Source organism: Anolis carolinensis, chromosome 1, assembly GCF_035594765.1.
Source record: "Anolis carolinensis isolate JA03-04 chromosome 1, rAnoCar3.1.pri, whole genome shotgun sequence".
NCBI classification, from domain to species: domain Eukaryota; kingdom Metazoa; phylum Chordata; class Lepidosauria; order Squamata; family Dactyloidae; genus Anolis; species Anolis carolinensis.
Genome location: NC_085841.1, coordinates 186,335,605 through 186,347,730, shown reverse-complemented (window position 1 = coordinate 186,347,730; position 12,126 = coordinate 186,335,605). Strand labels below are relative to the sequence as shown.

The 12,126-nt window shown below is 38.7% G+C and overlaps 1 protein-coding gene across 1 annotated transcript; it reads right to left on the bottom strand.

The window, feature by feature from the left end:
* Positions 1-4,608: 4,608 nt before the first annotated feature.
* ctla4 (cytotoxic T-lymphocyte associated protein 4) lies at positions 4,609-11,503 on the bottom strand. Its single transcript, XM_062962280.1, has 4 exons — positions 10,471-11,503; positions 8,953-9,309; positions 6,720-6,829; positions 4,609-5,694 (listed from the first exon to the last, which is right to left on the bottom strand). Exons 1-4 carry the CDS (start codon positions 10,526-10,528, stop codon positions 5,638-5,640), a joined length of 582 nt encoding a protein of 193 aa, XP_062818350.1. The 5' UTR covers positions 10,529-11,503; the 3' UTR covers positions 4,609-5,637.
* Positions 11,504-12,126: the final 623 nt, after the last annotated feature.

Here is a 12,126-nt window from a genome sequence, read left to right as displayed (position 1 = left end):
GGAGTATGTGGAGCCTTTGGTGGTATAGTAGGTTAAAATGCTGAGCTGCTGAACTTGCAGACCGAAAGGTTGGCAGTTCAAATCCAGGAAGCAGAGTGAGCTCCCGCTGTTAGCCCCAGCTTCTGCCAACCTAGCAGTTCTAAAACATGCAAATGTGAGTAAATCAATAGGTCCTACTTCGGCAGGAAGGCAACGGCGCTCCATGCAGTCATGCTGGCCACATGACCTAGGAGGTGTCTATAAACAATGCCGTCTCTTTGCCTTAGAAACAGAGATGAGCATCACCCCCCAGAGTCGGACTCGACTAGACTTAAGTTGTATTACAGTCAAAAGGATAAAATTAGTGAGGATATCATAGACAAATTGTAGGAATTTGTCTTGGTTCTGTAGCAGCAGTAAAGGCATGTACACTCACTTATATATAAATAGATGTAATCAATTATGAGTGAGGCAGGTTTTTAATGCATACAGTAATAATTGATGGATAGTTAATTTTCAGTACTACCCTGTTTCCCCTAAAATAAGACATCCCCAGAAAATAAGACCTAGTAGAAGTTTTGCTGAGTTGCTAAATATAAGGCCTCCACCAAAAGTAAGACCTAGCAAAGGTTTTGTTTGGAAGCATGCTCGCCAAACAGAACACCAGAGCATGCAGGATCGGTAAATGAATGTACCATAGAGTGTTGTACATGGAAATAATGGTAGTAACAAGAAATTCTTGATAGGATTCACAGTTTGTCTGGTTATGCTGTTTGTGATGACAACTACTATACAGTATATAATAAATATTCTTTTTTTTTTTTGTTCAACAATAAATGTGAATTCTTCTTAATGGAAAAATAAGACATCCCCTGAAAATAAGACCTAGAGCATCTTTGGGAGCAAAAATTAATATAAGACACTGTCTTATTTTTGGGAAAACACGGTATCAGTACTATCAGACAATTTTAATGAATTTTTACATAGATTTTGCTAATTTTTATAATTCCTTTAACCTTTAAGAAACCTTTAAAACAAAAAGACTTAGCCTCCTGGAAAAAAATGGAGCTGGATTAATGGAAGTTGCCTTTTTCTCTGTTGTTGCTAAGCCTTCTGTTGTTATGTATTTGTTTAATTTCATACCATCTTATTTTGAGGCCCAGAAACATCCTGTTCACTCTCCTTAAGAAATCCAGCTGTGGAATGAATCCTGCAGCAGACAGCAAGCTGGGCCACCTTAAGCTTGTAACAATTGAACATCTGTCAAACCCCTCACAAACTCCTGTGGCTAGAACAGCAGGAGTACTCAGATCTGATGACTTGTAAAATCTCAATTTCCAGCAACAGTTTATAGGATTCCTGCAGTGTGGACTTTCTTTCCTAGGGGGTTGCCATTGTCAGCAGTTCACTTCCCCATCGAGGTTAAACTCTTGCCTGATGTTACTCTGGCACAACACCACAGAAGGAAACTGGGAATGGAGGAACAGCATGGTCAAGGCAAAACATGCAGTGCATCCAAAACAAATAGTTAATTGCTTGCATTTGTTTGTTTGCTTATTATCTGAACTGACCAGGACCCTTGGATGACAGAAAATAAATAATATTTATTAAAATCAAAATTTTAAAAACACAGGTCGCATCCTCAGAGGCAGGAAGGCCATGCCTGGGCGGAGGTGCCTCAATGGCGCCCCCCACAGGATGGCGCCACAGGCAACTGCCTAAATTGCCTCACAGTTGAACCGCCCCTGCTTGGAGACTAGGACGTGGAACAACAGCTTCAAACTACAAGAAAGGAGATTCCACCTGAACATGAGGAAGAACATCCTCACTGTGAGAGCTGTTCAGCAGTGGAACTCTCTGCCATGGAGTGTGGTGGAGGCTCCTTCTTTGGAGGCTTTTAAGCAGAGACTGGGTGGTCATCTGTCAGGGGTACAGTAGAGTCTCACTTATCCAAGCCTCACTTATCCAAGCCTCTGGATAATCCAAGCCATTTTTGTAGTCAATGATTTCAATATATCATGATATTTTGCTGCTAAATTTGTAAATCTATATATATAAAAGGGTAATGGCATCACGGCGCCGGACAAAACAACTAAACTAAACGCCCCACAACCTCGAAAATTGACAGCACAACCTCTCATCCACGTCTCTATGTTCATACAACAAAAAGAAAAGAAAAATTAAGTCCTAGCCACAGCAACGCATGGCTGGGCACAGCTAGTATAGTAATAACATCATAACATTACTGCGTATTGAACTGCTTTTTCTGTCATATTTATTGTATAACATGATGTTTTGGTGCTTAATTTGTAAAATCATAACCTAATTTGATGTTTAATAGGCTTTTCCTTAATCCCTCCTTATTATCCAAGATATTTGCTTATCCAAGCTTCTGCCGGCCCCTTTAGCTTGGATAAGTGAGACTCTACTGTACTTTGAATGTGATTTTACTGCTTCTTGGCAGGGGGTTGGACTGGATGGCCCACGAGGTCTCTGTTAACTCTATGATTCAATGATTCTATGGTCAGACAAAGCACCTTTTTGTTGCGGTGCAAATATCATCATCTTCAGGCTGTCTGTCTGTCTGTCTGTCTATCTATATAGATATATGTGTAATAAAATGATTGTGCCCTTATATAAAATAGCAAAATCTAGGTCTCTTTTTTTAGATTTCATTTTGTTTTCTGTTTTTGCTTTGTTTTGAGTTACTTTCTTTGAAATATTTTCAAGCCGTAGATTGTTGAATTCATGGATACATTATCTGCGGAAACAGAAAGCTGCCTTCATTACTATTTCATTACATTCCTAAAGCTATGTTTTCAAAGGGAAAGAATGCTAATAATAATAATAATAATAACAACAACAACAACAACAACAACAACTTTATTCTTATAACCCGCCTCCATCTCCCCGAAGGGACTCAGGATGGCTTACATAGGGACCAAGTCCAGAATAAACAGGAACCAAGGTACAAAATTAAAACACACAACAAAATCAATATAATTAAAATATAACTAAAACCGTTAAAACCAAGAAAATAAAAGCATCATAAAATACATCAATTGTCATCACAAAACTGAAAAGTGGGCCTACTGAAATTTGCTCATGATGCCGGATTGCTTTTTCTCAGCAGGATTCATAGATACATGAAATCTATTGTGTTCTGTTTTGTTATAAAGGACATGTCAAGAGAAGAGCGAAGCAGTGCATGTTTGTATTTGCAGTTGTATTTGGATAGGTTCTTTGCAGATAAACATGTAATATTTTGCACATTGCTTTCCAAACCAAACCTGCTAGTGTGAAAAAAATCCAGATAGGCCATTTTGCTGATGGTAGATCAGACAAGAAAATCCAACCTGCTGAAATACATTCACTGTAGTTTCTTATATTGCAAATTGTCTGACAGTATGTGTTCTTACACCCTTGATTTTGCCTGTTGGAATATTTTTGCCTGCTATTGTTTTGGGTTGTTATTGTGCTTTGTATCTTCCTTATGTGATGTATTTGACTCTCTGGTTAATACATTTTTTTTGTTTCTGCTTTTTAGACTCTGCTGCCAAGCTCTCCAAGCTGTCTGTGTTTTGTGAGTTGCTTTACCGGCATTGATCCTGGAGCTGTCTGGTCAGCCTGCCTGCCTTGCATAGAACAGGAATTCTGAGGCCCTTTTATATTAAACATGTAAGCTCTTATATTACACATATGAAGCCTCCATGGCGGAGTGGGTTAAACCACTGAGCTGCTGAACTTTCTGACCGAAGGTTGGATGGTTTGAATCCGGGGAATGGAGTAAGCTCCCACTGTTAGCTCCCAGCTTCTGCCAACTTAGTAGTTTGAAAACATGCAAATGTGAGTAAATCAATAGATACCGCTCCGGCAGGAAGGTAATGATGCTCCATGCAGTCATGCTGGCCACATGACCTAGAAGGTGTCTACGGATAACGCCAGCTCTTCGGCTTAGAAATGGAGATGAGCACCAACCCCCAGAGTCAGACACGACTAGACTTAATGTCAGGGGAAAACCTTTACCTTTAGCTATTATTTCACTTTAGCTGCTATAGGTATATCCTATTGATTCCTGGGATTTGTGGTTTGGTCAATGGAACCAGAGAAGAATTCTGTTTTAAGATCCCAATGGCTCCTCTTCTAAGCTGCCAGACACAGGATTTCGTTCCCATTAATAACCTTTGCTCGTACACGTGTGTCCACATTTTCACCTGTGAAATGTTGGAAGGTGTGTTTGAAATGGAAATATAATGCCATAATTGTGTGATGTGAAAGGGCGCCAGGTGTGCAGATTGGTACGGTTTTGTACAAAATAAGAGCTCTAGCGTGCATTCTGCCTGTGGCTTCTTTAAAATGATTTAATAGAATAATTACTGCAGTAAATTAAACTTTTATCAGTGAACAGTAATAATGTTTAACTCAATCATGATGGTGGGATGAAGCTCTTTTTTAAAAAGCCCACTTTTAATTAATGTGCTGAGCTCTGGTTTTAATTTCTGCAGTCAGACACAATCTTGATAATTTGGAAACTGATTACTCCTATCTGTACATTCACTCAACTGCAATGAGTTATATTGCCTTATGAGCTTTTTTATAGGATGAAACCAATGAAGATGCATTTAATACTTATATTTACAAAACATTTATTTAAAATACAATATAAATGAGAATAAGATGGGGGGATGAAGCATGAAAAGCTGTAATATGTGGTAGATTCTTCATTGAATAAAGAGAACAAGGATGGCCTTTCAATACCATCATTCTGGTAGGAGGAAATTCTTTGAGGGAGGCGAAGATGGAAATGATGTCTCAGTGATCTAATGCTAGAAATACAAAACTAGAGCAGATTCAGAATTGGAGATAGGGTAAACATCCCACAAACGCATGTATACTCAGTGTGTATGTATCGTATGTTTTACATGTTTTGATATGGTCAAAAGTGACTAATCAATAAAGAATTGTTGTTGTTGTTGTATACTCATTGTGTGCTTGGTAAATGAATAAAATGAGGGAGAACAGAAGCATTTCCCTGATGTCATTTTTGATGTCACCACACACGTTCAGATCTGATTGACTAAATTACACTGAAATGTGGCTTCTTTAGGCTACAAGCAATGTTAATCACATTACTTCAATTTGATTTTGTGACATCATGTATCTGCATCTGATTGGTTATTGGAAAATAGATATCATCTCTTTGCCTTTGTGATCCCTGGTGGTTTGAGACTGCCTAAATAAGAAGATTGACTTTTAAAACAAAATATGTCAAACTTTCTCACACTGTAATAACCACAACATATCAAGAAAGTAAACAATCTGCAATCTGCAGAGATACATTACAGGACAAGCTCTGTGTGGTGGTTTTGCTGAACTTCCTAACTCAAGCCAGAATATATTGTTTATTTTTACTGTGGAATCACTTCTGCAAGATCATTCTGTGTATGTAATTATGTGGATAAATCCTAAGAAATTCAAGAACTAAGTGTAAATTTGTTATTCTTCTTTATGTTAATGCATAGACCTTCCTCTTCATTGTGAACCAATCACAATCAAGAGATTTAAAATTGCTTTCCTATGTATTAGGAAATACATTTTCTTCATAAAAACTTCACAGAAGTTAGTATTTCTTCTCTTTCAATGGCAGTTTTCTCTTGATTACATCGGTATAATTTTCTCGTAGATCCCAGGCGTAAAATACATGCTTTTTCGTAACTGTAAAATACAAGAAATATAAGTTTGGCATTGCAAAGAAAAGTTATTCCGAGTGTTTTGAAATGCCTGTGTAACTTCTCTCTTGGCTCTCCTCAAACATGCAGTCTACGACGGCCATCATTACTTCTCATAAAACATAAACCTGACGTCATGACAGTGCTTGGTGATATTATGAAGCAGCTACCACTTTCTTCAGATTCCCATCTTAGTAGTATGGACTCAGGTGCCTAACAATATTGCGTTTCTCTCTTATATGTGTATTATTAAGGTAATCAATTTTGCTTTTTTGTCCTACTTCTTCTGCAATTTGCAAATGGCATCAATATTTCCTGGAATTTCCCGGGTGTGATCCAAAGAGACAAATTGTCAATGTAATCATTCACATTGAAAAAAAAACCTTGCATGCTATTATCATTTTTAATGGGCCCAAATCCTACTGCTTTGGCCAAATTGAAGTAGACCCATTGACTCAGGCTGGATCTACACTGCCCTGTATCCTAAAGCAGTGGTTCTCAACCTGTCTGGAAGTTGTAGGCCAAAAACATCTGAGGACCCCCGGTTGAGAATCACTGTCCTAAGGTTTGATTGTTGGACTACTAATCTGGAAACCAGGAATCAAATCCCTTGGACACCCATTTGGTGATCTTGGGTAAGCTCTCTCAGCCTCAGAAGAAGGTAAAGGCCCAAACAAATCTTATCAAAAGAAAATCCATGATAGATTCACCTTAGGATTGCTATTTCAGAAACAACTTGAAGGCACAAAACCAGAATGAAGATGATTGTGCTCATGGCATTATAATGTCTTATGATCTATTCACTATTCGAATAGATCTTATGCTTCAGAATGTGTGGGGATCTCTTTCTTTTGGAAGTTTTAAAACAGAGTTAGGATGGCCATCCATCAAGAGTGCTTTGATTGTGTGTTTCAGCTTCACAGAATGGAGCTGGACTGCATGATCCTTCTGTCTGTTCCAATTCTATGATTCCCAAATGTGAACACATAGTGTTAGCATTGGAGTACTTACCACCTTTGTTTTCATGTAGATTGTGATTAAAATACTGTAGCCAAGCAATCCAGAAGCAATCATCACAGAAATCCAAAAATACGGATATACAGCTGGGCATGCATCTCTCTCTGCAATACATAATTTCCCAATCATTATTGTAAGTACAATACAGTAGAGTCTCACTTATCCAAGCTAAACGGGCCGGCAGAAGCTTGGATAAGCGAATATCTTTGATAGTAAGGAGGGATTAAGGACAAACCTATTAAACATCAAATTAGGTTATGATTTTACAAATTAAGCACCAAAACATCATGTTATACAACAAATTTGACAGAAAAAGTAGTTCAATACGCATGTTGTAATTACTGTATTTACAAATTTAGCAGCAAAATATCATGATATATTGAAAACATTGACTACAAAAATGCCTTGGATAATCCAGAACCTTGGATAAGCGAGTCTTGGATAAGTGAGACTCTACTGTATAACATATCTTTCCCTGGTTTTCCCAATCAAAAATTAAAACCAAAAAAACTTTCCTCTCACCTCAACTGGTGTTTGCAAAGCCACATCTAAATCTGAGGCAGTCCTGATATATAATGAAAGGTTACTGGGGTTTTAAAAAAAATACTCTTGTATTTTGCTTGTCCTTATTTGGCCCTCTCATCCCTCTTGAGTAAACTAAGTGTGAACTATTTTTCCCTTTGAACGCAGTTGAAAGCAACTGAAGTAAACTCAGAACAAAGAGGCCAATTGGGAGGAGGGGAGAGAAACAGGAAGATTATAAAAGCAGCTGAAAAATTAGGAGAGCAGAGGATTTATTAGGACTGTCCCTGACAAATCAGGACACTTGGTGAGGTGTGTGAATCTTTTGGGGAAGGCAACATATTACAGGGATTTAAGGTCAGAGCTTGAAAAAGGTATATTTTTGGAAAACAGCTCCCAGAATCCTCCAGCCAATCCTAAGAGTTAAAGTTTTTAAAAAATTGCTTTTCCAAAAGCTCATCAAAATGGTAATCATCAACTTGCTTACTAATTATTTTAGTAGTTATACATTATTTTAGGTATTATCAACCAATTGTGTGTTGATAAATCGCCTCCTTCTCCTCCCGTTGCCACTTGGGCTCCTTTTCTGTCCCTTTGGCTTCTCCTTCCTCCCTTCCTTAGACTGTAAATTGTAATTTTTTATGATTTATAATAGTCTTTTATGGTTTATTGAAAAACTGTGAAACAGCGAATCCATGAAAAGTGAACCATGAAGTAGTGGGGGAACACTGTATTCCAGTTTCTGAATCCAGATTATTTGCTTTAAACTGGATTATATGAGTCTACACTGCCATATGATCCAGTTCAAAGTAGATAATCTGGATTCAGAACCTGGATTATAGGGCAGTATAGATGGGGCATAAGATTTCTGAATCAAATGGGGTTGCCAGCGTGCATTAGGGCGCTTCCACGTATGACCTAAATGCACGCCGAAGCAGGTTTAAAAAACCCACTTCAGTGTAGGTTTAAGTCTCCATACACCCCAAAAAATGGGCTTTCCCGGGGGGAGGGTGTCTTCATTCATCCCAAAAACAATTGGGATGCCATGCAGCCACCCTAACCCCCCCCCCCAAAAAAACCCTTAAAAGTTTAAAAAACATGCCCAGCCACTATTATTTTCCTCCTCACACCCTCCTGGTGTGTCATTTCCTCATGCCAGGAGGGTGTGAGGAGGAAGATAATGATGGCCGGGCAATTTTTAAAACCTTTTAGGGCTTCTTTTGGGGTTTTGGGGAAAGGGTGGGTGCCCTCTCAGTTTTACGGGCTCCTGGAGATGGCTGTGTGGATCGATGTGGCCACACACAGCCCACACCTGGTAACACCTGGATCTTACCTAAGGATCCACCTAAGGTTTTACCAGGTGTTTAATTTATTCAGTTTTACCGGAAGCATCATTTGCATGCCTCCAGTAAAACCGAGACTGATCTTGGTTTTAAGGCCTGCCTGGATGGGCCCTTAGAAGTTACAATGTTTAAGGCTGGTGAATGAAAGGTTATCAGGCAGAAAACTTTAATAGTTGTCATGAAGAGGGAAGTTCAGCAAACACCTGCTGAAATTCCTTCTTTCCACAGTCATGAAAGATATGGAACCCTCTCTATTTTTCAATCTGGCTACTCTTGAAATGCCTGAAACACAGCATTTCATTTTGAGGTTCCTTTTTTCATCAAAAATCAGCTGAAACCACCCATAAGATTTCTTGACTCACCAAGGAGAAAAAGCTGGGTCCCACTTCCCAGGACTGAGTAGTAGGGCGGAGGATAAATCCATTCCATCTGGCACACATACAGCCCAGCATCAGTGGCCTTTAGACCCCAAAGGGTAATATTTACACTCTCTCTGCCAGGATGAATTTGGCACTGGATGCCATCCTCATTCGTCTTGAATAGACTGCCTTCCTCCAAAGGAAAAGACAATGCACATATCTGGACAGACTCATTGCCCTCCTGTTTAAGCAAAGTTATTCTGAGTTTACTTGCATCCTCGGTGTTTGTGAATCCACACTGGAAGTTGGCAGCCCCTTGGCTTTTCACCACTGTGAACACTGGCTGGGTCACTTCCATGACTGCTGGAAAATCAACAAAGATGCAGACATCATAATTAAACACGACTAAACAAAATAGATCTTCACCATAGGGAAAGGTAGTCATGAGTTCCTTGATAAGGATAAGGCTGATCTATCATGTGTAATTATGTCAACATTCCTGTTCTCTACCACCAATGTAACGGCGCTCCATGCAGTCATGCTGGCCACATGACCTTGGAGGTGTCTATGGACAATGCCGGCTCTTCGGCTTAGAAATGGAGATGAGCACCAACCCCCAGAGTCACACATGACTGGACTTAACATCAGGGGAAAACCTTTAACTACCTACCTTACCACCAATGTTGTTCTGCTCTGGTTCTGCACAGGTTTTCCTGTCCCCTGTAATCTGGGCTGACTCAAATGAACACAGTTTATGTGCATTTTGAAAATGGGTGGCATTTTTTAAGGTAAAGGTAAAGGTTTTCCCCCGACATTAAGTCCAGTCATGTCTGACTCTGGGGATTGGTGCTCATCTCCATTTCTAAGCCAAAGAGTTGGCATTGTCCGTAGACACCTCCAAGGTCATGTGACGGCATGACTGCATGGAGTGCCGTTACCTTCCCACTGGAGCGGTACCTATTGATCTACTCATATTTGCATGTTTTCAAACTGCTAGGTTGGCAGAAGCTGGGGCTAACAGGTTGAGCTCATCCCACTCCCCAGATTTGAACCACCGACCTTTCGGTCAGCAAGTTCAGCAGCTCAGAGGTTTAACCCACTGTGCCACCATTTAAGCATGACTTATTAAAGAAAGCATCTTTTCATCATAGTTTGAATGGTTTATTTTTGTATTACAGGTTTCAGAATTGTACAAATTGCAGCAAAAATTATAATCTGATCCTATTGAACCATTCTGGGAGCTCAGTCTTATTATTGTTGTTGTTTACTAAATAACAAAGTATAAAAATGCTTAAAATAAGTACGTAATAGATTGCAAGTTCCCTGTGGAGCGACCTGCTCTCTCATCTGTAGACAACACCATGTACATAGCCAAATGCAGATAACATCAGCAGCATCATACACAATAGGAGCAGTAACAATACATTAAAAAGAGTCCTAGTTTTCAGTGTATTTCTCTTTCCTGGATTACTGTTTTACAGAGAACTGTTTGTCGATCTTTGACCTGTCTTAAGAACTCACCTTTGGAGAAGCCAGCCACAATGCTGGAAAAGGCAATGGTGAGAAAAAGGGCCACCATCTCACAATCAGACGCCAGGCTGGTGGAGATGCTCAATTTTTTCTTAGTCCAAAACACACTGGAAACTGGTATTTGGCACTGCAGAGGAATAAAGGTAGATTGTTTTTCAAGTTACAGAGTCTTGGTATGAAACAGAGCACTGACAACAACAGAGACTGTAAATGTGTGAGCACAAGAGAGAGAATATGAGTGAACAAGAAAGAGGCAGAGAGGGAGAGACTTTCAGCTCACCTGTTAAGGTAATAAGACTTTATTATGATGATGTGAGATATGAAGTTGTGGGTTGGCTCAAAACGTGCACAAACCGCAGTGAGCAAAGCTACTATTTCATCAAAAAGAACGATTACTCAATTTGAAAGATGTCTTCAACTTAAATACTGTATCATATGAGAAGAGACAGTCCACTTTCCTTTCGTTCTTTCTGTATTTTCCATTGTGGAAACAGGAAATGTATATTGTATATATGAACAATTTCATTTAAGCTGACCACACCCATCCTTTACTCTGAACTTTTAGTCACATTCCCTTTACTATTATTTTGCACTTATGTGTTTTTATGCACAGAGATAATGCTAATAATGTCTACCATGAGACAAAGCTGTTCCAAGTGCCAAAAATTATTCAGGTGCTTAAATATTTTCTTTAGACACCAACACTCAGAAAGCATTTTGAATCTCAGTCCTTATCATAGAAACTTGATATACCTGGGTGTACCAAATTTATATAAGCAGTTATAGTTGGCCCCCCATATCCATGGGCTTTTCATCCATGGATTCAATCACCAATGGAACAAAAATATTTACAAAAGCATTCCTAAAAGCAAAGCCTTGATTTTATTACATACTGACCACTATATTTATATGTAGCCCTACCTGTTGTACCCTTCTTTTCTTTTTCTTTTTTTGGTGGGTAAACAGTTTATTAATGTTATGGTACATAACAAAACAGCAAATTATAACAGATATAGTCAGATAACAATAATTTTGAAATGTACAAAATTAGTCAATCAACCTGTTAATTGTAACATTGAGTACATATTATTATCAGTAACTCAAAACATATAGAATTGCTATTTCTACATGTTATCCACTATTTTCAATCTAGGCTTTGTACTCATTTTAAAAAAAATTAAATATAAGAGTTCACCCTAACATTCAAACAAAGACATACAACGTATTACACACAACAGACCCTGCACACACCCAAAACCCCTATCGCACACAAAATAAAACCTCTTCCCCTTCTAGCATTCCACAAATTGTCAGGCTCTCTCCAGCAACCATTTAAGTTGTTCACAATTTTATATGAGAAACACCATTTTACTTCACTGTTGCATAGAATGAAACTTGAGCATACATGATTTTAGTATCCACTGGAGTCCTGGAATCAAACTGCAGCAGATACTGAGAGTCCATTGTACTTTGGATCCAAGCATGAATGAAAGTATGATTACGCTCTTGGAGATAGAGGGAAATGGTGTGTCTCATCTTAATCCTATTACTTTATGAATAATTTGAGTTCATACATCAGGATATTTAACAAAACTTATTTCCTTGTGTTGGTTTACCCATATATAGAACTTGGTAGTTTGGGAAACA